Source organism: Oncorhynchus nerka, linkage group LG16, assembly GCF_034236695.1.
Source record: "Oncorhynchus nerka isolate Pitt River linkage group LG16, Oner_Uvic_2.0, whole genome shotgun sequence".
Taxonomy (NCBI): domain Eukaryota; kingdom Metazoa; phylum Chordata; class Actinopteri; order Salmoniformes; family Salmonidae; genus Oncorhynchus; species Oncorhynchus nerka.
The window spans coordinates 38,963,148-38,990,321 of record NC_088411.1 but is presented as its reverse complement, the minus strand read 5'-3'; the positions used below and the strand labels follow the sequence as shown (position 1 = coordinate 38,990,321).

At 44.1% G+C, this 27,174-nt stretch overlaps 1 protein-coding gene across 1 annotated transcript; it reads left to right on the top strand.

The window, feature by feature from the left end:
* The first annotated feature begins 13,097 nt into the window (after positions 1–13,097).
* Positions 13,098–26,871, top strand: LOC115117687 (tryptase-like). Its single transcript, XM_065002668.1, has 9 exons — positions 13,098–13,200; positions 13,300–13,372; positions 13,466–13,489; positions 15,117–15,170; positions 17,428–17,481; positions 23,731–23,893; positions 24,101–24,369; positions 24,564–24,709; positions 24,994–26,871. Exons 2-9 carry the CDS (start codon positions 13,327–13,329, stop codon positions 25,390–25,392), a joined length of 1,155 nt encoding a protein of 384 aa, XP_064858740.1. The 5' UTR covers positions 13,098–13,200; positions 13,300–13,326; the 3' UTR covers positions 25,393–26,871.
* Positions 26,872–27,174: the final 303 nt, after the last annotated feature.

Here is a 27,174-nt window from a genome sequence, read left to right as displayed (position 1 = left end):
GTTGGCTACTGTGTGAAGCTTTCTCTCGTCTCTATCACCCATGGTTGGCTACTGTGTGAAGCTTTCTCTCGTCTCTATCACCCATGGTTGGCTACTGTGTGAAGCTTTCTCTCTATCACCCATCTCTATCACCCATGGTTGGCTACTGTGTGAAGCTTTCTCTCGTCTCTATCACCCATGGTTGGCTACTGTGTGAAGCTTTCTCTCGTCTCTATCACCCATGGTTGGCTACTGTGTGAAGCTTTCTCTCGTCTCTATCACCCATGGTTGGCTACTGTGTGAAGCTTTCTCTCGTCTCTATCACCCATGGTTGGCTACTGTGTGAAGCTTTCTCTCGTCTCTATCACCCATGGTTGGCTACTGTGAGTTTAGGGCTTTAAATTAGATTTAAGCTGTATTTAGAAGGGAAAAAATGCATTTGTTAAAGGTGCAATGCAAATACAATTTGATATATTTTTATATTAGCTGCTAGACGATTAATCAGGTGTGCGCGATTTCGATCCTCATAGAGACAACGTCTTTTTCCTGTTGTTTTATTTCTTTACTTACCTACAAACACACATACACACACACACACACACACACACACACACACACACACACACACCACACACACCAATTTTTTTCTTGCACTATTGGTTAGAGCCTGTAAGTAAGCATTTGACTGTAAGGTCTACACCTGTTGTATTCGGCGCACGTGACAAATGTGACTTTGATTTGACAACGTTGGAGCTTTACTGTACATTTTCTTTTGATAGCTAAATCTTAAAAATGCTCCAGGGAGGAGGGGGGGTTAAGTTAGTAGCAAGGTAGGCTACAGCCTCATGATGAGCCAATCTTCTGGTTTCATTTCTCAGGGGAATTTAACCTATGTATACATCAGCATTGGTCACGCATCATGTACCGTCTAATCCATCGTTCTTTCTTTTGTCAAAGCTGTCATCCAAGAAGATCAAGATTCTTAACACGAACAAAACAATGTATTGTTTGTCATGGTAGCTACATTTCCACCTTATCTACCTGGCTGTAGTACTGTACATACGGTTTCAGAGATGATTTGTGACGTGCAAAGGATACAGACAGTGTAAAACCTCTATCCCTTCCATGTAGTACAGGGTCAGTGCCAGTAGCACGGCAGGGTAACCTAGTGGTTAGAGCGTTGGACTAGTAACCGAAAGGTTGCAAGTTCGAATCCCCGAGCTGACAAGGTACAAATCTGTCGTTCTGCCCCTGAACAGGCAGTTAACCCACTGTTCCTAGGCCGTCATTGAAAATAAGAATTTGTTCTTAACTGACTTGCCTAGTAAAATAAAGGTTAAATAAAAATAAATAGATACCATGTGCAGGGAGACTGGAGTGCCTGAACCGTATGTACAGTTGAAGTCGGAAGTTTACATACACCTTTAGCCAAATACATTTAAACTCAGTTTTCACAATCTGTGACATGTAATCCAAGTAAAAACTCCCTTTCTTAGGTCAGTTATGATCACCACTTTATTTTAATGTGAAATGTCAGAATAATAGTAGTGAGAATGATCTATTTCAGCTTTTATTTCTTTCATCACATTCCCAGTGGGTCAGACGTTTACATACACTCAATTAGTATTTAGAAGCATTGCCTTTAAATTGTTTAACTTGGATAAAACGTTTTGGGTAGCTTTCCACAAGCTTCCCACAATAAGTTGGGTGAATTTTTGCCCATTCCTCCTTACAGAGCTGGTGTAACTGAGTCAGGATTGTAGGCCTCCTTGCTCGCACATGCTTTTTCAGTTCTGCCAGCTAACACACCTGACTCCAATAATCACCTAATCATGATGTTCAGTTTAGAATGCCATTAGTTTAATCAGCTGTGTTTGCTAGGGATGGGGGGGAAAGTGTTACACCAAATCAGGCCCTCGAGAACTGGAGATGACCACCTATGCTCGGGAGGGTAGCCTAGTGGTTAGAGCTTATTTTCGACATCCTGACGGGATAGTCTCGTTATTGTTTTTTATTATTTTATTTTTTTAAACTTTAGTTTATTTAGAAATATTTTCTTAACTCTATTTATTGAATGGCATTGTTGGTTAAGGCCTTGTAAGTAAGCAGGTAGCCTAGTGGTTAGAGCGTTGAGTCAGTAACCGAAAGGTTGCTGGATTGAATCCCTGAGCTGACAAGGTACAAATCTGTCGTTCTGCCCCTGAACAGGCAGTTAACCCACTGTTCCTAGGCCGTCATTGAAAATAAGAATTTGTTCTTAACTGACTTGCCTAGTTAAATAAAGGTAAAAAAAAAAAAATCACAGGTGTCTATCCACACATTCACAGGTGTCTACCCACACATTCACAGGTGTCTACCCACACATTCACAGTGTGTCTACCCACACGGACACTCTTAAACACACACAGTTACTGACGCCAACATACAGTTGAAGTCGAAAGTTTACATACACCACACACCTCCGTTTTTCACAATTCCTGACATTTAATCCTCGTAAAAATTCCCTGTCTTAGGCCAGTTAGGATAACCACTATATTTGAAATGTCAGAATAAGAGTAGAGAGAATGATTTATTTCATATTTTATTTCTTTCATCACATTCCCAGTGGGTCAGAAGTTTTCATAGGGTTGGCATCCAATTGTTAAGGTCCAACCCTTTATATAGCACTCTTTTGTTATCAGTTACAAGGTAGTATTGTTTGTTTCTATATCATACACGGTTCTTGTTTTGTGTTCCTGTTTCATTGTTATTAAACTCACTAACTGCACCTGCTTCCCGACTCCCTGAGTTAACCTGTTTTTGCTTTGTCATTATTTTTTGGGACTTTTTTGCAAATGTATTTAAAAAAAAAAAAAAAACGGAAATTTCCCATAAATAAGTTGTATGGAGTACATCCAGCTGAAATTACTACAGTAAAGCATGCAAAAACACTACAGTGAATACTATAGTATGTTTTATTGTATGCTATAGTATGTTTTTATAGTATGCTATAGTATTTTATTATAGTATGCTATAGTATTTTATTAAAGTATGCTATAGTATTTTATTAAAGTATGCTGTAGTATTTTTTTTATAGTATGCTATAGTATTTTATTAAAGTATTAAAGTATGCTATAGTATTTTATTAAAGTATGCTATAGTATTTTATTAAAGTATGCTGTAGTATTTTAAAGTATGCTGTAGTTTTTTAAGTATGCTATAGTATTTTATTAAAGTATGCTGTAGTATTTTTTTATAGTATGCTATAGTATTTTATTAAAGTATGCTATAGTATTTTTTTATAGTATGCTATAGTATTTTATTAAAGTATGCTATAGTATTTTATTAAAGTATGCTATAGTATTTTATTAAAGTATGCTGTAGTATTTTATTAAAGTATGCTATAGTATTTTTTTATAGTATGCTATAGTATTTTTTTATAGTATGCTATAGTATTTTATTAAAGTATGCTATAGTATTTTTTTATAGTATGCTATAGTATTTTTTTATAGTATGCTATAGTATTTTTTTATAGTATGCTATAGTATTTTATTAAAGTATGCTATAGTATTTTTCACGTGGGTTGTTTGGGGAAACGTGTCTCGTTCTCGAATCAAACTAAGAAACCCCTTGTTGTCTAACCTTCATCCATTTATCTTGCGGTAGTCCCCGTGTCGATTTGTCCCATAAGCAGTAGGCACGTAGAGTGAAATGTGGAGCTTTATAGTTATGTGATGACAACACGTTGCCAGCATACTGTTTCAGTATTATATGTTAGATAAAATAATAAAGACAGACAACAATGTCAAGTTCAATAGCCTTGTTCAAGCATTGTACAAGTGCCTACACACGGAGTCCTGGGAACAGCCCAGCTAGTCGATTACCTATCAACTAGACTCGGTAAGACATACCTTCAAAAATAGTAAACAATTATCATTTATTTGAACAACGCCGTTTCCCATCACAATTTCTCACAAAGTTGACGAAAGAGAAATTCACCATGTCCAACAGATCAATCTTTTTTTGTTGTCGAACTTTAGTACATTTCTCCGAGATCTGACATTCCCATGACATATTCATTCTTAGTGACATTGCTTTTATCAAATGAACCTGGGTCAATGGGAACCTGCCTACTGACTTCTGAATGTCGTAGCTCAGCCTCTGAATGACACAGCGACAAATCAAAGTGCATCAGGATCGAGCCTTTCTTGTGTATTTTGCTGTTCATTCTTAGCCTTAAAGCGTAACAAATAAAAATTGTATGTCACATGCACCGAATACAACAGGTTTAAACCTTACAGTGAAATGCCTACTTTACAAGCCCTTTAACCAACAATGATTTTTAAAGAAAAATAAGAGTTAAGAAAATATTGACTAAATAAACTAAAGTAAACCATACAAGAGCAACAATAAAATAATAATGTAATGACCTGACTAGATCATAAATGAACAATTGTCCAGACAGAGGCTTGAGTTTGCGAATTGACGGTTTATTGAACCAACTTTACACAGGCTACTGTTTGGGCCGTAGCACACGCCAAATAGATGACAGATAACCCACAAGCCAATCGTGACCTTCTCTTGTGAAGCCCAGACGTAAGAGAGAGAGAACAAAGGCTGAACCTGGTCTTAACTTCCAATGCCCAACCCCCCTCCACGCCACTCCGCCAACCACCAGGATGCCCGGCATCAGAACATTCCAGGCATTCCCGTGATTGGCAGATAGCAGGTTGATTGACATGTCGGACCCCGCGAACACCGGGTACTGGTCAGTACAACACAACCACCTCCTAGCCTAGCACATAACACACAGCTGTCTGTGCGGGTCGCTACACAGCCCCCCACCACAAAGTCCCTTGTCCCCGAGGAACAAACAAAGTCTCTGAAGCGACCCGGAGGTCTCCTTTGCCTGTGTGGCCGTGATGGTCGCAGAGTGCCCTCTGGGAACCAGGGGATGAAGGCAGGGATATGGGGGACAAGGAAGCGGGAACGGGTAATACAGTCCGTGGTTCTGGGGAACCACGCGGTGACACAGGGGGAGACAGGGGGAGTGGGCTGTCTGGAGCCTTGTCTGCGGCACCTGAGGGTGGGTGCCTGGAGAATGTCATTGCCAGAGAGGGGAATTGTGGGGGTTCCTGGGGTTTGGGAGAAGAGGCCCCTCTGTATGGGGCTAACCTGTCCCGGTGCAGTGCCACCTTTCTCCCCTGGGAGGAAGCTGCACCCGTACACAACCTCCCTACCCTCTCCAGGACACTGCAGGGTCCCACCCAGTGACTGTCCAACTTGGGGCATCTGCCTTTTTTCCTTAGGGGCTGTAGACCCAGACCAGCTCCCCAGCCACAAAGTGCCTTCCCGGGTGTGCACGTCATAGTTCCTTTTCTGCCTCACACCTGCATTCACCAGCTGCTCTCTGGCGAAGGTGTGGGCTGTCTCCAGGCGGTCCTGGAGTCTCCGGGCATACTCCGGCCCCGGAGGAACATGAGGGCTATCCAGGGGCCGACCAAACGCCATCTCCGCAGGGGTGCGGATCTCTCCCCAGCATGAGGAGGGCAGGCGTGCAGGAGGTGGAGTCTTGGACAGCGGAGCGGCATGCCATGAGGACCATAGGCAGGTGCTTGTCCCAGTCACGCTGGTGTTTGGAAGAGACGATGGCCAGCTGCTGTCCAAGCGTTTTGTTGAAGCGCTCCACAAGGCCATCACTTTGAGGATGGAGAGGAGTAGTGCGGGTCTTGTGCATACCCAGCCTCTCACACATGGTGGCGAACACATGGGACTCAAAGTTTCTGCCTTGGTCGCTGTGGATGGACTCTGCAGCTCCAAACCTGCTGAACATCCCCGCTGTCAGGGCGTCGACGATGGTCTCTGCCTCCTGGTCAGGCAGAGCATAGGCCTCGGGCCATTTTGTGAAATAGTCCATGGCCGTGAGCACCCAGCGGTTTCCACTGTCTGTGGTGGGGAACGGCCCAACTACATCCACTCCCACCCTCTCCATGGGAGCCCCCACTGGGAACTGTTGGAGCTGAGCATGAGAGCGGCCTGGGGGCCCTTTCTCGCTGTGCAGTTGTCACAGCGGCGACAAAAGTCCTCCACATCCCTCTTGTGCTGCCCCCAGTAGAAGCCCTGACGGAGACGGCGCAGTGTTTTTGTGACCCCAAAGTGTCCAGTCCCCACCCCCCATGAGTACTCTGAGCACAGCCTCCCGCAATGCTTTGGGACCACCACCTGCCACCTCTCCTCTCCCGTAGCTGACTCCTTCCATGCCCGCTGTAGCACGCCATCAGCCAGCCGCAGTCTCTCAAACTTCGACCACAACCCTTTGGTCGCGAGTGAGAGCGCTGTCACCTCTTCCCATGGTGGCCTCACCTGCGCCTCTACCCACTGTAGCACTGGCTGTAGGTCTGTGTCCCGTCCCTGCTGCTGCCGCCATTCAGCCACGTCGACAGTCTGCAGCTCACAGCAGACAGGCCCGCTCGCCCGACACACTGTGGCACAGACACCCTCCTCTGCCCGCAGCTCTCTCTCCCGTCCCTCTCTCCGTTCACAGTGGCGGCAGCCGTATGCAGTACAGGGCCGACGGGACATGGCGTCGGCGTTGGAGTGGCGTGCCCCTGCCCTGTGCACCACCGTGAAGTCATACGGCTGAAGCTCCTCCAACCAGCGTGCCACCTGCCCCTCTGGCTCTCTGAAAGACATGAGCCACTGGAGAGCAGAGTGGTCAGTCCTTACAGTAAAGGGCAGACCACCCAGGTAGTACTTGAAGTGTTTGACGGAAGCCACAACAGCCAAGAGCTCCCGCCGGGTGACACAGTAGCGGCGCTCGTGTTTGTCAAATGTTTTGCTGAAGTACGCCACCACTCTCTCCCCCTCTGGCCCCACCTGGGCCAGCACCCCACCCATGCCCACATTGCTCGCGTCTGTGTCCAGGATAAAGGGCAAGGTGAGGTCAGGGGGGCGAGCACGGGGCCTCGATCAGTGCACGTTTGAGGGTGTTGAACGCCTCCTCACACTCCACTGTCCAAGTGAAAGCCTTGTCCTTCGGCAGCAGGCGGTTCAGTGGAGCAGCAACGCTTGAGAAGCCCCGTACAAACCTCCTGTAGTACGAGGCCAGGCCCAGGAAGCTCTTCAGCTGACGCTGGTCGGTGGGGGTGGGCCAGTCTCTGACAGCCCCTACCTTGTCCTCCATGGTGCTGATCCCCTCCTTCCCCACTCGGTGGCCCAAGAAGGACACCTCTCTCCTCATGAAGTGGCACTTCTCGGGGTGGAGCTTCAGACCTGCGGCAGCCGCCCTCTCCAGCACACGCCGTAGCGCCCCCAGGGCTGACTGGAAGGAGCTGCCATGGGCCAGGATGTCATCGAGGTATACCAGACACTGCTGTCGGGGGATGCCATCCAGCACCCTGTCCATCAAACGCTCAAAAGTAGCTGGAGCGTTGCACAGGCCAAAGCACAGGACCTTGAACTGCCAGTGTCCTCTGTTAGTGGAGAACGCAGTTTTGGCACCTGCCAGTAGCCGCTGCGGAGGTCTAGTGAGGAGAACCAGGAGGACCCCCTAACCAGGTCCAGCGACTCATCGATACGTGGTATGGGGTATGAGTCCTTCCTGGTTACCTCATTCAGCCGCCTGTAGTCCGCACAGAACCTCAGCTTGCCCCCCTTCTTCGGAACCATGACGACTGGCGCCGCCCAGGGGCTGTCTGAGGGCTCAATGAAGTCTGCCCGCTGCATCTCCAACACAGCCTTGTCTGCCGCCTCCTGGCGTGCCAGCGGGATACGGCGGGGACGCATCTTGATGGGTCGAGCATCACCTGTGTCGATCTCATGCTGCACCAGATGGGTCTGACCCACCTCTTCCTCACTCAACGCAAAGCTGTCTCTGAATTCAAACAGCAACTGCCACAGCCGTTCCTGCTGCTCGGGGTCAAGACCAACACAGTTCCTCCCCCATATCTCCCTCACTGCAGACAGTGTCCTCTCCTCTCCCATCTGGGGTAGCTGGGCTGGGGGGGTGCGGCTCGGGCTCACAGAGGGCTGTGTCATGGAGGTAGCTGGGGGAATGTAACACACCGCCGTAGGTGACAGGGGGACTGGGGAAAAGGCACACACAGCTGTGGGGAGGGCGCAGCCATGAGTCTCTGCTGCTTTAACTGTTGGAGTAAAGGGTTTGTTGGGTTGAGTGAATGTGACATTAGGGGGGGCCATGGTGACTTCCGTCCCTCCCTGGAAGCTCAGTGTGCCCCTATTTAGGTCTAACTGGCAGCCTGTGCTCCTAAGAAAGTCCAACCCCAGGATACAAGGGTCCTGCACAGCCGCCACCCACACAGGATGACGCACAGTCCTGCCCCTACTGTCAGAGTCATTATTCCCTTCCCTTTCATGGGTGCCAGCTCACCTGTGACTGTGCGGAGCTGCACAGTTGTAGGCTCACACTGAGTCCAACCTGGCACAATATCTGGCCTCACCAGGGTTACTGTGGACCCAGTGTCCACCAGGGCGGAGCAGGGCACCCCCTCCACAGTGACAGGGACATGACAAAGTCCCCAACACAGGTCCGGCCCACCACAACAACAGGCTCCATCCGCTTGCCCTCGTCTGCTTCTGGGGAAGTGGAGCTTTGCTTCCCGTCTGTGCCGGTGGGCTCCTCCTGAAGATGATGGTGGTTGGGATAGAAAGCCAGGGGTCCGCACTACCCGGTCTATGCGGACCCCGAGCCGTTTCCCTGAGCTCTGGGGGACATGGGGCAATCTCGGCGCAGATGGCCTGGCTGGCCACAACCCCAGCAGACCCTGGGACCAGGGCTTGTGTTTCGTGCCGCCTGTAGCGACACAGCCCGAATGAGTTCTGTCATTTCGGCCACCCAAGCAGGCTTTTCCGGCTCCGGGCTGCTCTGCCCCCAGCTCGCACAGAGGGTGTGTCTCCTGCACCCCCACCAAAGCCCCAGCTGAAGCCCCAGCCCACACCAGCTCCCTCTCCAAAGCCATCTCCAAGGCTGTCTGCAATGACTCAGGATGAGCCAGCTGGGTCTGTATGCGCAGCTCCGTAGGGAGAGCGCCTGTATGAACTGGTCCCGTGCTAGCTCGCTCTGCACGGAGGGGGCATGTGAGCATATGCCCGCCGAGAGAGGCTCTCAATGTCATTAGCTAGCACCCGTAGAGGCTCTCCAGGCTGCCTGCGTCTATTACTCAGTTCGGAGCGCAGTAGCCCGGGCTGTACACACTGTCCATAGCGCCTCCTCAGTGCTCCCACTAGAGCACCATAATCATGCCTGTCCTCGGGGCTAATCAATATCAAACAGGCCAGAGCTTCATCCGTGAGGCATAAAGCCAACTGCAGTGCCCTTTCTTCATCCGACCACCCCCTAAAATGAGCTAACAGTTCAAACTGAGCATGAAAAGCTTCCCAATCCGCCTTACCGGAATACTTCAGGGTCTTAACAGATACGGACGCAGCCGGGAATTGGGCGCCGCCATGTTTGTTTACATCCTGAGCCCCAGATTCCTCGTCACGCCGCGTCGACGTCGCCACTTTGGTCCGCCCACCAGAATCCGCGCGAAATACACTCGACGAAGCACTCATGCCCGCTTCAGCGGCCATCACTCTAACGTCCTCCCTCAAGCGGCCTCTGCGCTCCGACGCCCTGGCGATCTCCTCAGACAGAACCCCCGACGTCCATTCACACGCACCTCCTTGGCCATAATTGTCCCCTACCTCCACCTTCACTTTCGGATTCCCTCGAAGCATTTTCAATCCCCGTTCTCACCTACGGTAGCTAGCCACATAAGTCAGCTAGCTAGCCGGCTAACTTGTATCAACGTTTTTACTTCTGACACCAATGTAATGACCTGACTAGATCATAAATGAACAATTGTCCAGACAGAGGCTTGAGTTTGCGAATTGACGGTTTATTGATCCAACTTTACACAGGCTACTGTTTGGGCCGTAGCACACGCCAAATAGATGACAGATAACCCACAAGCCAATCGTGACCTTCTCTTGTGAAGCCCAGACGTAAGAGAGAGAGAACAAAGGCTGAACCTGGTCTTAACTTCCAATGCCCAACCTCCCTCCACGCCACTCCGCCAACCACCAGGATGCCCGGCATCAGAACATTCCAGGCATTCCCGTGATTGGCAGATAGCAGGTTGATTGACATGTCGGACCCCGCGAACACCGGGTACTGGTCAGTACAACACAACCACCTCCTAGCCTAGCACATAACACACAGCTGTCTGTGCGGGTCGCTACAATAATAAGGAGGCTATACAGGGGTACCGATTCAATGTGCGGGGGTACAAGTTAGTCGAGGTAATACTGTACATGTAGGTAGGGGTAAAGTGACTATGCATAGATAAAATAAAAATAGCGAGTAGCAGCATCGTAAAAAGGGGAGGGGGTTAATGCAAATAGTCCGGGTAACCATCTGATTAGCTGTGCTGCAGTCTCGGCCTGGGGGGAGGAAGCTGTTTACAAGTCTTCTGCACCTGAACATGGCGCTGCGGTTACAAGCGAACATGCTGATCCTTTGTCCTCGCACACCTCTAATTTACCTATTGTTAGGCAACAGCTGTGTTTCAGTTTGTATTCTGGTTAATAAAAATAATCTTCAACATGCTTAACGAGAGCCACTGTCACGCATCATGCAACGTCTAATCCATCGTTCTTCTTTTTTTCCACAAAACTGTTATCCAAGAATGTCAAGATTCTTATTAACATGAACAAACAATGAATACAGTATATATACATGTAAAGTGGGTAAAACATTACGTAAAAAATGTTTAAGTGACCAGTGTTCAATGACTAGAATACAGTATACATGTGCTGTATATGACTAAGAACAATATAGTACAAACTATTATATGTACTACAGCCAGGTAAATAAGGTGTAAATGTAGCTACGATGACTAAGAAGACCTTGTTTGTTCATGTTAAGAATCTTGACATTCATGGATGACAGCTATGAAAAAAATAAATAATGATGGATTGCACTGCATTGTCTTCAACAATGCAAACATTTCCCTCTGCCTTGTGCACCTGACCAATACACTTTGATTTGATATACACTCAACACCATATGTATTTGTATAGTGAGGCTAAGATGTTTAATTTGCCTCTATACTCCAGCATTTTTTTATTTTATTTAAGAACAAATGTTTTATATGAAGCGACTGTAGAGAATGTAAGCTTTTCTTTTAGTGTATTTTCTAGAGCACCAATATTGATATTCTTATGATATTGAAAGCCACCCTTTGCCTTGATGACAGCTTTGCACACTCTTGGCGTTCTCTCAACCAGCTTCGTGAGGTAGTCACCTGGAATACATTTCAATTAACAGGTGTGCCTTGTTCAAAGTTAATTTGTGGAATTTCTTTCCTTCCTAATGCGTTTTAGCCAATCAGTTGTGTTGTGACAAGGTAGGGGTGGTATACAGAAGATAGCCCTATTTGGTAAAAGATCAAGTCCATATTATGGAAAGAACAGCTCAAATAGGCAAAGAGAAATGACAGTCCATCATTACTTAAGACATGAAGGTCAGTCAAGAACTTTGAACTTTGCAAAAACCATCAGGGGCTACAATGAAACTGCCTCTCATGAGGACCGCCACAGGACAGGAAGACCCAGACTTACCTCTGCTGCAGAAGACAAGTTCATTAGAGTTAACTGCACCTCAGATTTCAGCCCAAATAAATGCTTCACAATGTTCAAGTAACAGACACATCTCAACATCAACTGTTCAGAGGAGACTGTGTGAATCAGGGCTTCATGGTCGAATTGCTACAAAAAAAAACAATAATAAGAAGAGACTTGCTTGGGCCAAGAAACAAGAGCAATGGACATTAGACTGGTGGAAATCTGTCCTTTGGTCTGATGAGTCCAAATTTGAGATTTTTGGTTCCAACTACCGTGTCTTTGTGAGACAGAGTAGGTGAACAGATCATCTCTGCATGTGTGGTTCCCACCATGAAGCATGGAGGAGGAGGGGGGATGTTGTGGGGATGCTTTGATGGTGACACTGTCTGGGATTTATTTAGAATTCAAGGCACACTTAACCAGCATGTCTACCTCAGCATTCACTTAGTGGGGAAAATCATTTGTTTTTCAACAGGACAATGACCCAACACAGCTCCAGGCTGTGTAAGGGCTATTTGACCAAGAAGGAGAGTGATGGAGTGCTGCATCAGATGACCTGGCCTCCACAATCCCCCAACCTCAACCCATTTGAGATGGTTTGGGATGAGTTGGACCGCAGAGTGAAGCTAAAGCAGCCAACAAGTGCTCAGCAATTTGTGGAAACTCCTTCAAGACTGTTGGAAAAGCATTCCAGGTGAAGCTGGTTGAGAGAACGCCAGAGTGTCAAAGCTGTCATCAAGGCAACGGGTGGCTAGTTTGAAGAATCTAAAATACTTTTTGATTTGTTTAACACCTTTTGTTACTACACGATTCCATATGTTATTTCATATTGTGATGCCTTCACTATTATTCTACAATGTAGAAAATAGAAAAAAATGAAGAAAAACCTTTGAGTAAGTAGGTGTGTCCAAACGTTTGACTGGTACTGTATATGAGCAAGACATTTCAAGATATTGGCTTGTTCTTCCAGTTAATCTACACTATTCTGCATTTAAAAAATGCATTACATTACTGCATGTACAAAACCCTCTCACAGACCCTTAACTCAGCATACACTCTTCAGGGAAAAAAGGTGCTATCTAGAATCTAAACGTGTTCTTCAGCTGTCCCCATAGGAGAACTCTTTGAAAATCCTTTTGGGTTCCAGGAAGAACCCTTTTGGGTTCCATGTAGAACCCTTTCCGCAGAGGACTCTACATGTAACTAAAAAATGGTTCTATCTGGAACCAAAAAGGGTTGTACCTAGACCCCAAAAAGTGTTCTCCTATGGGGACAGTCGAAGAACCATTTTGGAACCCTTTTTTTCTAAAGAGTGTACCTAATTGCCCTGCTGATGACCCACCAACAGTGGAAAATGTATTCAAACCGGTTTGGTAGGTATTTGCTACCAGAACATTCAGAGACTTACTGTATGCCTAATTCCAACTGACTGGATAAAGGAAAGAACCAGACAAACAGGTTAGCTATTCGTGTGAGTGCACTTGTCACAACGACAGTAGATGTCCTTGAGATTATTCATTGATGTCATTGATTCAGCCCCCATTGTCTACAGTATATAAGAGTATATCGCCAACCCAACAGAAATACACAGAAGAAAGGGTGAATGCACAGAAACAGGTGAGCTCGTCTAACATATTTGTGAATGAAGCCGGTTTTGAAGAAGGGGATAATGATATTCGTGGGTATGACGATAATGATAATCGTGTTTGCTCCTAGATTTGAGCAGAAAAGGAGCTTCTGATAATGGGGAGTCAAAGAACGCTTTCCGTGTTGCTTCTGTTGATGATGGGTAAGTACTTCATCCACTTTTTTTTGATCATGATTGTGCTACTATTTTACAAGTGAATTTCATTTGGCTGATCCCACCCTATTGTTTCTCAAGGTATGGTGACCACTGCTCTTCCTGGTGAGTTTACATGGTGTCCAATTCCACTTTTCAACTCTGACCGAATTATAGAAGACTTGAAACCCTCATGTGATACTTACAGATAACAGGAAACAGGCAGAGATCAGATCACTTCGTAGTGGATGAACTAGCACAGATAAATCCATTTACTTCTTTATTTTACAGAAAGATTGCATGGGAATGCACACTTAAATTAAATTAATATTGCCACAATATCACTCGAGATGATCTGTGATTTGGAATGAAAGATTTGAAAACACAACGGTTTTCATAGTGTTTTAGTGTAATTTCTATACACACATTCCATGCATTGTTTAATTTAGTAAATTAGCTAATCATGATCTACTTTGTTGTTGGTTAAAACCACATGATGCACCTTAGATGATGTCAAGTGTTTTGAATCGCTCTAGAAGTATTGTCTTCAGTAAATACAATATATAGGTCCTGAGTAGCCATGATTGCTAACATTAGCTATCCCTAGTCAGATGACTTATAAACAGTGGTAGAAAAACTACCCAAATCATCATACTTGAGTAAAGATACTTTAATAATAGACAATGACTAAAGTACAAGTGAAACCCAGTAAAATATTACTTGAGTAAAAGTAAAGATACCTTAATAATAGACAATGACTAAAGTACAAGTGAAACCCAGTAAAATATTACTTGAGTAAAAGTAAAGATACCTTAATAATAGACAATGACTAAAGTACAAGTGAAACCCAGTAAAATATTACTTGAGTAAAAGTCTAATAGTATTTGGTTTTAAATATACTTAAGTATCAAAAGTAAATGTAATTGCTAAAATATAAAAGTAAAAGTATCATGAATAATTTTCTGATATTATATTAAATCTTCTTAAGGATCCTCGCCTTTTTATAAATTTTCGCCTAAAATTACATCCAAATCTAACTGCCTGTAGCTCAGGCCCTGAAGCAGGGATATGCATTTTCTTGATACCATTTGAAAGGAAACACTTTGAAGTTTGTGGAAATGTGAAATGAATGTAGCAGAATTTAACACACTAGATCTGGTAAAAGATAATACAAAGAAAAATACAACCGTTCTTTTGTATTTTTTTTTGTACCATCATCTTTGAAATGCAAGAGAAAGGCCAGGTGCAATTTAGATTTTGGCCACTAGATGGGAGCAGTGTATGTGCAAAGTTTTAGACTGATCAAATAGCCATTGCATTTATGTTTAAAAAATGTCATATCAAGACTGCCCAAATGTGCCTAATTTATTTATTAACCTCCTGGCTAGGTGATGCATTTCGAGTGGACCACGAGCAGAATGGTTTTGGGGGTGCTTAGCACTTCCTCCTTCAAACAACTAGCAAAAGTCTAAATTATGAAACCCTGTTTTGTTATTATGTAGCAGTCATAGTTTCTGTCTGGTTTATAATTACTATCAAAATGTACATCTACCAGTGGTTGTAACATGATACAACGCAACACATTACTCTTAAAATGTCACAAAATAACTTTAAAATAAACTGGTGGTTGCAGCATGGTACAACGCAACAAACAAGCGTTTAAATAAAAAAGGAAATCTCATATTTTGGGGCTACATGGCTTTACAGGAAGTGCTCGTGCTTGGTTTTCAACTTCTTTGTCTATTCCTTCCAGCAACTACTACTATTGCAGACATCACTTCAACGGTTGGCTCTTCATCAGCCACTGGTGAGTTTACATGAACTCCAATAAGGGATTTTTCAATCCTCTCTGACTGACTGAATTGTAACCATCTCTCATCTTAATCATATAGTATGTTATATACAATACCGTTCAAAAGTTTAGGGTCAATTAGAAATGTCCTTGTTTTTGAAAGAAAAGCACATTTTTTTGTCCATTAAAATAACATCAAATTGATCAGAGATACAGTGTAGACATTGTTAATGTTGTAAATTACTATTCTAGCTGGAAACGGCAGATTTTTATTATGGAATATCTACATCGGCATACAGAGGCTCATTATCAGCAAACAACACTCCTGTGTTCCAATGGCACGTTATGTTCGCTAATCCAAGTTAATCATTTTAAAAGGTTATCTGATCATTAGAAAACACTTTTGCTATTATGTTAGCACAGCTGAAAACTGTTGTTCTGGTTAAAGAAGCAATAAACCTGTCCTTCTTCAGACTTTTGAGGTATTTGGAGCATCGGCATTTGTGGGTTCAATTACAGGCTCAAAATGGCCAAAAACAAAGAACTTTCTTCTGAAACTCATCAGTCTATTTTTGTTCTGAGAAATGAAGGCTATTCCATGTGAGAATTTGCGTCCCTCTGCAACTGGATCTTCGACATCCTGACAGGTCACCCCTAGGTGGTAAGGGTAGGTAACAACACATCTGCCACGTTGACCGTCAACACGGGGGCCCCTCAGGGGTGCATGCTTAGTCCCCTCATGTACTCCCAGTTCACTGCATGGCCGCGCCCGACACCAGCACCATCATCAAGTTAGCTGATGACACGACTGTGCTAGGCCTGATCCCTGACAACGATGAGACAGCTTATAGGGAGGAGGTCAGTGACAGGGCACTGTGGTGCCATGACAACATCCTCTCCCTCAACGTCAGCCAGAGAAAGGAGCTGATCGTGGTCTACAGGTAATTAAGGGCCGAGCCACGCCCCCTGGGCTTTAGTGGATCGGGTCGAGAGCTTCAAGTTCCTCGGTGTCCCCGTCACTAAGGATGTAACATGGTCCAGACACACCAAGACAGTCATGAAGAGGGCACGACAACAACTTTTCCTCCCCGGGAGACTGAAAAGATTTGGCATGTGTCCCCCCCAGATCCTCAAAAAGTTCCACAGCTGCACCATTGAGAGCATCTTGACCGGTTGCATCACCGCCTGGTATGGCTAATGCTCGGCATCTGACCGTATGCCCTACAGAGGGTAGTGCATACGGCTCAGCACATCACTGGGGCCAAGCTTCCTGCCATCCAGGACCTAAATACTAGGCGTGTCCGAGGAAGGCCCTAAAACATTGGCAAAGACTCCAGCCACCCAAGTCATAGACTGTTCTCTCTGCTACCGCACGGCAAGCGGTACAGGAGTGCCAAGTCCAGGTCCAAAAGGGTCCTTAACAGCTTCTACCCCCTTGATAAAAGACTCCTGAACAATTAATGAAATGGGCACCCGGACTATTTACATTTTACACTGCTGCTACTCGCTGTTTATTATCTATCCATAGTCACTTTATCCCTACCTACATGTACAAATGACCTCGGCTAACCTGTACCCAGCACATTGACTCGGTACCGGTACCTCTGTGTATTTTATTTTACCTTTATTTAACTAAGCAAGTCAGTTAAGAACAAATACTTATTTTCGACATCCTGACGGGATAGTCTCGTTATTGTTTTTTATTATTTTTTTTTTCTTTAACTTTAGTTTATTTAGAAATATTTTCTTAACTCTATTTATTGAATGGCATTGTTGGTTAAGGCCTTGTAAGTAAGCAGGTAGCCTAGTGGTTAGAGCGTTGAGTCAGTAACCGAAAGGTTGCTGGATTGAATCCCTGAGCTGACAAGGTAAAAATCTGTCGATCTGCCTCTGAACAAGGCAGTTAACCCCACTGTTCCCTGGTAGGCCGTCATTGTAAATAAGAATTTGTTCTTAACTGACTTGCTGGTTAAATAAATGCTGAAACCCTGTTTTGTTATTATGTAGCAGTCATAGTTTCTGTCTGGTTTATAATTACTAACAAAATGTCCCAAGATAATATACATCTACCAGTGGTTGCAGCATGGTACAACGCAACACATTACTCTTAAAATGTCACAAAATAACTTTAAAAATCAACTGGTGGTTGCCGCATGATACAACGCAACAAACAAGCGTTTAAATAAAAAAGGAAATCTCATATTTTGGGGCTACAGGGCTTTACAGGAAGTGCTCGTGCTTGGTTTTCAACCTCTTTGTCTATTCCTTCTAGAAACTACTACTATTGCAGACATCACTTCAACGGTTGGCTCTTCATCAGCCACTGGTGAGTTTACATTAAGTCCAATAAGGGATTTTTCAATCCTCTCTGACTGACTGAATTGTAACCATCTCTCATCTTAATCATATAGTATGTTATATACACTACCGTTCAAAAGTTTTGGGTCAATTAGAAATGTCCTTGTTTTTGAAAGAAAAGCACATTTTTTGTCCATTAAAATAACATCAAATTGATCAGAGATACAGTGTAGACGTTGTTAATGTTGTAAATTACTATTCTAGCTGGAAACGGCAGATTTTTTTAATGGAATATCTACATCGGCATACAGAGGCCCATTATCAGCAAATAACACTCCTCAAATCAAATCAAATCAAATGTATTTATATAGCCCTTCGTACATCAGCTGATATCTCAAAGTGCTATACAGAAATCCAGCCTAAAACCCCAAACAGCAAGCAATGCAGGTGTAAAAGCATGGTGGCTAGGAAAAACTCCCTAGAAAGGCCAAAACCTAGGAAGAAACCTAGAGAGGAACCAGGCTATGTGGGGTGGCCAGTCCTCTTCTGGCTGTGCTGGGTGGAGATTATAACAGAACATGGCCAAGATGTTCAAATGTTCATAAATGACCAGCATGGTCGAATAATAGTAAGGCAGAACAGTTGAAACCGGAGCAGCAGCATGGCCAGGTGGACTGGGGACTGCAAGGAGTCATCATGTCAGGTAGTCCTGGGACATGGTCCTAGGGCCCAGGCCAGTTGAAACTGGAGCAGCAGCATGGCCAGGTGGACTGGGGACAGCAAGGAGTCATCATGTCAGGTAGTCCTGGGGCATGGTCCTAGGGCTCAAGTCCTCAGAGAGAGAGAAAGAAAGATAGAAGGAGAGAATTAGAGAACGCACACTTAGATTCACACAGGACACCGAATAGGACAGGAGAAGTACTCCAGATATAACAAACTGACCCTAGCCCCCCGACACATAAACTACTGCAGCATAAATACTGGAGGCTGAGACAGGAGGGGTCAGGAGACACTGTGGCCCCATCCGAGGACACCTCCGGACAGGGCCAAACAGGAAGGATATAACCCCACCCACTTTGCCAAAGCACAGCCCCCACACCACTAGAGGGATATCTTCAACCACCAACTTACCATCCTGAGACAAGGCCGAGTATAGCCCACAAAGATCTCCGCCACGGCACAACCCAAGGGGGGGGCGCCAACCCAGACAGGCCGACCACAACAGTGAATCAACCCACCCAGGTGACGCACCCCCCCCAGGGACGGCATGAGAGAGCCCCAGTAAGCCAGTGACTCAGCCCCCGTAACAGGGTAGAGGCAGAGAATCCCAGTGGAAAGAGGGGAATCGGCCAGGCAGAGACAGCAAGGGCGGTTCGTTGCTCCAGAGCCTTTCCGTTCACCTTCCCACTCCTGGGCCAGACTACACTCAATCATATGACCCACTGAAGAGATGAGTCTTCAGTAAAGACTTAAAGGTTGAGACCGAGTTTGCGTCTCTGACATGGGTAGGCAAAAATGGAGCTCTATAGGAGAAAGCCCTGCCTCCAGCTGTTTGCTTAGAAATTCTAGGGACAATTAGGAGGCCTGCGTCTTGTGACCGTAGCGTACGTGTAGGTATGTACGGCAGGACCAAATCAGAGAGATAGGTAGGAGCAAGCCCATGTAATGCTTTGTAGGTTAGCAGTAAAACCTTGAAATCAGCCCTTGCTTTGACAGGAAGCCAGTGTAGAGAGGCTAGCACTGGAGTAATATGATCAAATTTTTTGGTTCTAGTCAGGATTCTAGCAGCCGTATTTAGCACTAACTGAAGTTTATTTAGTGCTTTATCCGGGTAGCCGGAAAGTAGAGCATTGCAGTAGTCTAACCTAGAAGTGACAAAAGCATGGATTAATTTTTCTGCATCATTTTTGGACAGAAAGTTTCTGATTTTTGCAATGTTACGTAGATGGAAAAAAGCTGTCCTCGAAATGGTCTTGATATGTTCTTCAAAAGAGAGATCAGGGTCCAGAGTAACACCGAGGTCCTTCACAGTTTTATTTGAGACGACTGTACAACCATTAAGATTAATTGTCAGATTCAACAGAAGATCTCTTTGTTTCTTGGGACCTAGAACAAGCATCTCTGTTTTGTCCGAGTTTAATAGTAGAAAGTTTGCAGCCATCCACTTCCTTATGTCTGAAACACATGCTTCTAGCGAGGGCAATTTTGGGGCTTCACCATGTTTCATTGAAATGTACAGCTGTGTGTCATCCGCATAGCAGTGAAAGTTAATATTATGTTTTCGAATAACATCCCCAAGAGGTAAAATATATAGTGAAAACAATAGTGGTCCTAAAACGGAACCTTGAGGAACACCGAAATTTACAGTTGATTTGTCAGAGGACAAACCATTCACAGAGACAAACTGATATCTTTCCGACAGATAAGATCTTAACCAGGCCAGAACATGTCCGTGTAGACCAATTTGGGTTTCCAATCTCTCCAAAAGAATGTGGTGATCGATGGTATCAAAAGCAGCACTAAGGTCTAGGAGCACGAGGACAGATGCAGAGCCTCGGTCCGATGCGATTAAAATGTCATTTACCACCTTCACAAGTGCCGTCTCGGTGCTATGATGGGGTCTAAAACCAGAACCATTTAAAACCATTGTTTGTCTTCAGGAAGGCAGTGAGTTGCTGCGCAACAGCCTTCTCTAAAATCTTTGAGAGGAATGGAAGATTCGATATAGGCCGATAGTTTTTTATATTTTCTGGGTCAAGGTTTGGCTTTTTCAAGAGAGGCTTTATTACTGCCACTTTTAGTGAGTTTGGTACACATCCGGTGGATAGAGAGCCGTTTATTATGTTCAACATAGGAGGGCCAAGCACAGGAAGCAGCTCTTTCAGTAGTTTAGTTGGAATAGGGTCCAGTATGCAGCTTGAAGGTTTAGAGGCCATGATTATTTTCATCATTGTGTCAAGAGATATAGTACTAAAACACTTGAGCGTCTCTCTGTATCCTAGGTCCTGGCAGAGTTGTGCAGACTCAGGACAACTGAGGTTTGGAGGAATACGCAGGTTTAAAGAGGAGTCCGTAATTTGCTTTCTAATGATCATAATCTTTTCCTCAAAGAAGTTCATGAATTTATCACTGCTAAAGTGAGTCATCCTCTCTTGGGGAATGCTGCTTTTTAGTTAGCTTTGCGACAGTATCAAAAAGTAATTTCGGATTGTTCTTATTTTCCTCAATTAAGTTAGAAAAATAGGATGATCGAGCAGCAGTAAGGGCTCTTCGGTACTGTACGGTACCGTCTTTCCAAACTAGTCGGAAGACTTCCAGTTTGGTGTGGCGCCATTTCCGTTCCAAATTTCTGTAAACTTGCTTCAGAGCTCGGGTATTTTCTGTGTACCAGGGAGCTAGTTTCTTATGAGAAATGTTTTTAGTTTTTAGGGGTGCAACTGCATCTAGGGTATTGCGCAAGGTTAAATTGAGATCCTCAGTTAGGTGGTTAACTGATTTTTGTCCTATGGCGTCCTTGGGTAGACAGAGGGAATCTGGAAGGACATCAAGGAATCTTTGTGTTGTCTGTGGATTTATAGCACGACTTTTGATGTTCCTTGGTTGGGGTCTGAGCAGATTATTTGTTGCAATTGCAAACATAATAAAATGGTGGTCCGATAGTCCAGGATTATGAGGAAAAACATTAAGATCCACAACATTTATTCCATGGGACAAAACTAGGTCCAGCGTATGACTGTGACAGTGAGTGGGTCCAGAGACATGTTGGACAAAACCCACTGAGTCGATGATGGCTCCGAAAGCCTTTTGGAGTGGGTCTGTGGACTTTTCCATGTGAATATTAAAGTCACCAAAGTGGGTTCAGAACATACTCTATATAACACTATCCCCAAACACCATAGTGGGTTCGGAACATACTCTATATACCACTATCCCCAAACACCATAGTGGGTTCGGAACATACTCTATATACCACTATCCCCAAACACCATAGTGGGTTCGGGAACATACTCTATATACCACTATCCCCAAACACCATAGTGGGTTCGGAACATACTCTATATACCACTATCCCCAAACACCATAGTGGATTCGGAACATACTCTATATACCACTATCCCCAAACACCATAGTGGGTTCGGAACATACTCTATATACCACTATCCCCAAACACCATAGTGGGTTCGGAACATACTCTATATACCACTATCCCCAAACACCATAGTGGGTTCGGAACATACTCTATATACCACTATCCCCAAACACCATAGTGGGTTCGGGAACATACTCTATATACCACTATCCCCAAACACCATAGTGGGTTCGGAACATACTCTATATACCACTATCCCCAAACACCATAGTGGATTCGGAACATACTCTATATACCACTATCCCCAAACACCATAGTGGGTTCCTCTATATACCAATCCCCAAACACCATAGTGGGTTCTCATATGAACATACTCTATATACCACTATCCCCAAACACCATAGTGGGTTCGGAACATACTCTATATACCATACTATATACCACTATCCCCAAACACCATAGTGGGTTCGGAACATACTCTATATACCACTATCCCCAAACACCATAGTGGGTTCGAACATACTCTATATACCACTATCCCCAAACACCATAGTGGATTCGAACATACTCTATATACCACTATCCCCAAACACCATAGTGGGTTCGAACATACTCTATATACCACTATCCCCAAACACCATAGTGGGTTCGAACATACTCTATATACCACTATCCCCAAACACCATAGTGGGTTCGGAACATACTCTATATACCACTATCCCCAAACACCATAGTGGGTTCGGAACATACTCTATATACCACTATCCCCAAACACCATAGTGGGTTCGGAACATACTCTATATACCACTATCCCCAAACACCATAGTGGGTTCGGAACATACTCTATATACCACTATCCCCAAACACCATAGTGGGTTCGGGAACATACTCTATATACCACTATCCCCAAACACCATAGTGGGTTCGAACATACTCTATATACCACTATCCCCAAACACCATAGTGGATTCCATACTCTATATACCACTATCCCCAAACACCATAGTGGGTTCGGAACATACTCTATATACCACTATCCCCAAACACCATAGTGGGTTCGAACATACTCTATATACCACTATCCCCAAACACCATAGTGGGTTCGAACATACTCTATATACCACTATCCCCAAACACCATAGTGGGTTCGAACATACTCGTGGGTTCGAACATACTCTATATACCACTATCCCCAAACACCATAGTGGGTTCGGAACATACTCTATATACCACTATCCCCAAACACCATAGTGGGTTCGGAACATACTCTATATACCACTATCCCCAAACACCATAGTGGGTTCTGAAAACAAAAGCAGGACACCGCTTTGGTCCCTGAGTCTTGAAATGGCGTATGAAAAGCACAAAAAGTTCACCTCTGGATACTCTGATCGAATTGACAGAACACAACTACTTCTTCACCACAAATGGATCGGCCAAAAGGCATGGATCCACGTTCTCCACGAATCATACTCACTTTTGTCAGGATCAATTTCAAATTCACTATCCGTCATCTGCTCCGGGTTTTCAGACGCGTAACATGCATTTTTCTCTCTTTTACTTGACTCAAAGGAGAAAGTATATATTTCACAGTCTGTTTGCATATTGCGCCCCACTTTCTGGCTCACCTGAGCCCCGGACAAGAATTCCATCTGTGTGTGGGAATTCGTGACACTCAGTAATGAGCCGCCCACTGTTGACATGCTTCCACAATGACAAGCCCGGCCTGCGTGCCAGGTCGCCTCTTCCTGTGGTTTTCTGGCCTTAGGTCACATTTATAACATGTAATTGCATAACACAACAGATTAGATAAACTGGCATGACACACTCACTCACACATTCACAAAAACAGCTGTGAGCAAACCACTCCCCAAAATATTCTAATGAGCCACCGCCCCTTCAAAAGAGGAAATAATAATTTTCTGCAAAGTGCAAAGAACCTTTGAAAGGCTCAAAGGGTTCTTTGGATCAGTATGGTTCCACATAGAACCATCACCCTTCCTACAGAACCCTTGTGGAACCCTCCAAATGATAAACATGTATTGTTGTATTTTTATCTAAAGTCAGTTTGGCTGAAATCCCGGTGCAGATACCACACTATAGATTTCCAATATAAATTGTTGATCTAATTAATACCAATGGCAAATGTGGAGTATTTAATTCCAATAATCTCTATTTTTATGTTAGTGTGTGGCACCCCTCCACTCAACAACAAAATAGTGGGAGGAGAAAATGCCCCTGCAGGAAGTTGGCCCTGGCAGGCAAGTCTCCAAACTTCTGACAGACATGTTTGCGGTGGGTCCCTCATCAACAAGGTGTGGGTGATGTCTGCAGCCCACTGCTTCTCTAGGTGAGTTAGTGTGAGATATTAGTGTGAGATACAGGGGACATAAAAGTTGTATTACGAATCAATAATTATGTCAGTCATTTGTGATGAAGCTGAGCGCAACTCTTGAAATAACTTTTCCAAAATGTAACTGTCTATTAATTCCATGTTAATCTTATATTTCATCACTTTGATCCATCTTAATTGAATTACATTTTTCTTCCAACAAAGCTCAGACCCAAATGGTTGGAACATTAGCCTTGGTCAACAGACCCTGGAGGGGATTAACCCCAACGAAGTGTCCAGAACTGTGGCTGAGATCATTATACATCCAGATTACAACGGTTTAACAAAGGACAACGACATCGCTCTGCTCAGACTCTCCTCACCAGTCATCTTCACAAACTACATCCGACCCGTCTGTCTGGCAGCAAGTGATAGTGTTTTCAACAATGGTACTGATAGCTGGGTGACCGGCTGGGGCAACATCAATGAAGGAGGTGAGGACACATTCATGATCCATTGTAGGAGATGTTGATGAGATGATGTTTTATGGGAAGCAGTGCCCCCCAGTGGTCACAATGCAGGTGCACATGCATTTTTTCTTCTTCTTCTTATTCTGATGTAAATTGTCATAAAGTTGTTACCTCCCATCTTTAATCTCCCATCACTTGTCTTCCTTTATTTCCTTCAGTTCCCCTCTCATCCCCCCAAGATCTGCAAGAAGTGGAGGTTTCAGTTGTGGGGAACAGACAGTGTGACTGCCTCAATGGGGCCGGCTCAATCACAGACAACATGCTCTGTGCTGGTGATCTGGCAGGGGGCAAGGACTCATGTCAGGTAAAGTTCACGCTAACTCATCTTGTTCTACGACAGTGCCCAGTTTTTCAAAAGTTATCGATTCGGATTTCGGCAAGCGGACAGGATTTAAATGCATAGAAATAGAATGAATAGAACGGGCGTCCCCATTCAGGTCAATGTTACGCCTGTTCTACTCATTCTATTTCTATGCTTTTAATCCGATCAGATTGCAGAAATCTGATCTGATAAATTTTGAAAAACTGGGCCCTGTTCCATTTCATTTCCTAGATCCTTCTTTTAATGACCTTGCTCCATCTTCTCAGGGTGACTCAGGAGGGCCAATGGTGATCCAACAGAACTCTGTCTGGGTCCAGTCTGGGGTTGTTAGTTGGGGTCAAGGCTGCGCTCGGCCCAATCTCCCTGGGATCTACACCAGAGTGTCCCGTTACCAGTCCTGGATCGACTCCCATATCAGGACCGACAAGCCAGGCTTTGTCCAATTTACCTCCAGTGGGGTAGATGCTGACAGCGATTACATCTGTTCTGATGGCCCAACAACTACTGTCGACGCCTACCCTTACCCTTACCCCTACCCTTACCCCTACCCTTACCCCTACCCTTACCCCTACCCTTGCGATTCCATTTTTGATCATGGGCACAGTTTGTTCAGCTCCCTTTATTTGCTGAGCACCTTGTTCATTCTGATGTTTCTTACCATTTAAATTCTTTCCGTGATGCAGTCAAGGGCAAGGTTTAATTGGCAGTCTGAGTGCTATTCGTTCGGGAGATGTATCTTTTAAAGTAATGGCTGGCGTGCTCTGGAAGAAAGAGAGTTGGGAAGGAGATAGGATATGAGTTGGGAAGGAGATAGGATATGAGTTGGGAAGGAGATAGCCTATTGCTGCATATCCTATCTAGTATATTGTGTGTTCACTTTTCCCTGGATAGCCTATTGCTGCATATCCTATCTAGTATATTGTGTGTTCACTTTTCCCTGGATAGCCTATTGCTGCATATCCTATCTAGTATATTGTGTGTTCACTTTTCCCTGGATAGCCTATTGCTGCATATCCTATCTGGTATATTGTGTGTTCACTTTTCCCTGGGCACATCTTGCTGAGTGAGTGTTGTTTTCAATGGGCCTTACTGTTGTCTTGATTTATTTGTGAAGATGGATAACCTGAAATATATTTACTTATTTATTAAAAGGGCAATATGGGATTCAAACAAACAGTGACCCTGACATTGTTTTTGTAAAAAGCTTAGGAATAGAGTCTGAAGAAATGTATCTCTTAAACTCATAGACAGCGGTTTGGAAACAATGACTGTCTGATAGCTTTAACCATGTTTTGTAAGCTTTACAATGTTTTTTTTTTTTACAATTACATTGTTTATAAAAAAGATATTAAAACAAGCTTATATTTTGGCTTGTGGTGAAGTAGGACAGCACTAAGCTCATGAGACATTTTAAGTTACACTCTTGAAGAATTAATGGCTATATATATCATTAAAGATGCACTTTAGTCTCATTTTCATCTCATTTATCACGTTATTTATTTAACAAAAGGCACATCTCAATAGGTGGTTCAAGTAAGTCATGACATGGCACAAGTGGGAGGGGCTTTTCCCCTTCTGTTCTCTATTGGTCCTCTAACCACTAATTTGCACAAAACATATATGTTATACCCTTAAGTGGGTGTACATTAATTGGGATAGATATTGTTTCAACAAGTAACATTTTTATTTTATTTATTTTTTTAGCTGGAGTGTGTCTAATTTATAAGTAAAATAAATGGGTGTACTATTCCCAGATTGCCCTTTTAATATTTGAGAAATGACATCCTTTTGCTATGAAAGTTGTATAAGAATGAAAAATGAAATGTCTTTCTGGAGCGGCCTGCAGTGGTCTTGTGGTTTAGTGCCACAGCCCGACTGGATAAGAGCATCTGCTAAATGACTGCCATGTGAAACGTCTCCTGTCTTTCTTGTCTCTTCTTCTATCTTTCCTATCAATTAAAAGCATGGTTAACACTATGCTTTAAATACACATATTAACCTTTCCTAAAGAAGGCACTGCATTGTGAAACTTTGGTTGAGGTTTATTCATTAAAATGTTGTGAACACATATAGAGTGGGTTTATTCATTAAAATGTTGTGAACACATATAGAGTGGGTTTATTCATTAAAATGTTGTGAACACATATAGAGTGGGTGTATTCATTAAAATGGTGTGAACACATAGAGTGGGTTTATTCATTAAAATGGTGTGAACACATATAGAGTGGGTTTATTCATTAAAATGTTGTGAACACAGGGTTTATTCATTAAAATGTTGTGAACACATATAGAGTGGGTTTATTCATTAAAATGTTGTGAACACATATAGAGTGGGTTTATTCATTAAAATGTTGTGAACACATATAGAGTGGGTTTATTCATTAAAATGTTGTGAACACATATAGAGTGGGTTTATTCATTAAAATGTTGTGAACACATAGAGTGGG

What these genes read in the sequence shown, in the direction of transcription:
- LOC115117687 (XM_065002668.1), top strand. Translation starts at nt 13,327, where the DNA reads ATGGGGAGTCAAAGAACGCTTTCCGTGTTGCTTCTGTTGATGATGG. An exon ending in GTTGCTTCTGTTGATGATGG is followed by an intron (nt 13,373 to 13,465) that starts GTAAGTACTTCA and finishes TTGTTTCTCAAG; the next exon opens with GTATGGTGACCACTGCTCTT. An exon ending in TGGCTCTTCATCAGCCACTG is followed by an intron (nt 15,171 to 17,427) that starts GTGAGTTTACAT and finishes TATTCCTTCTAG; the next exon opens with AAACTACTACTATTGCAGAC.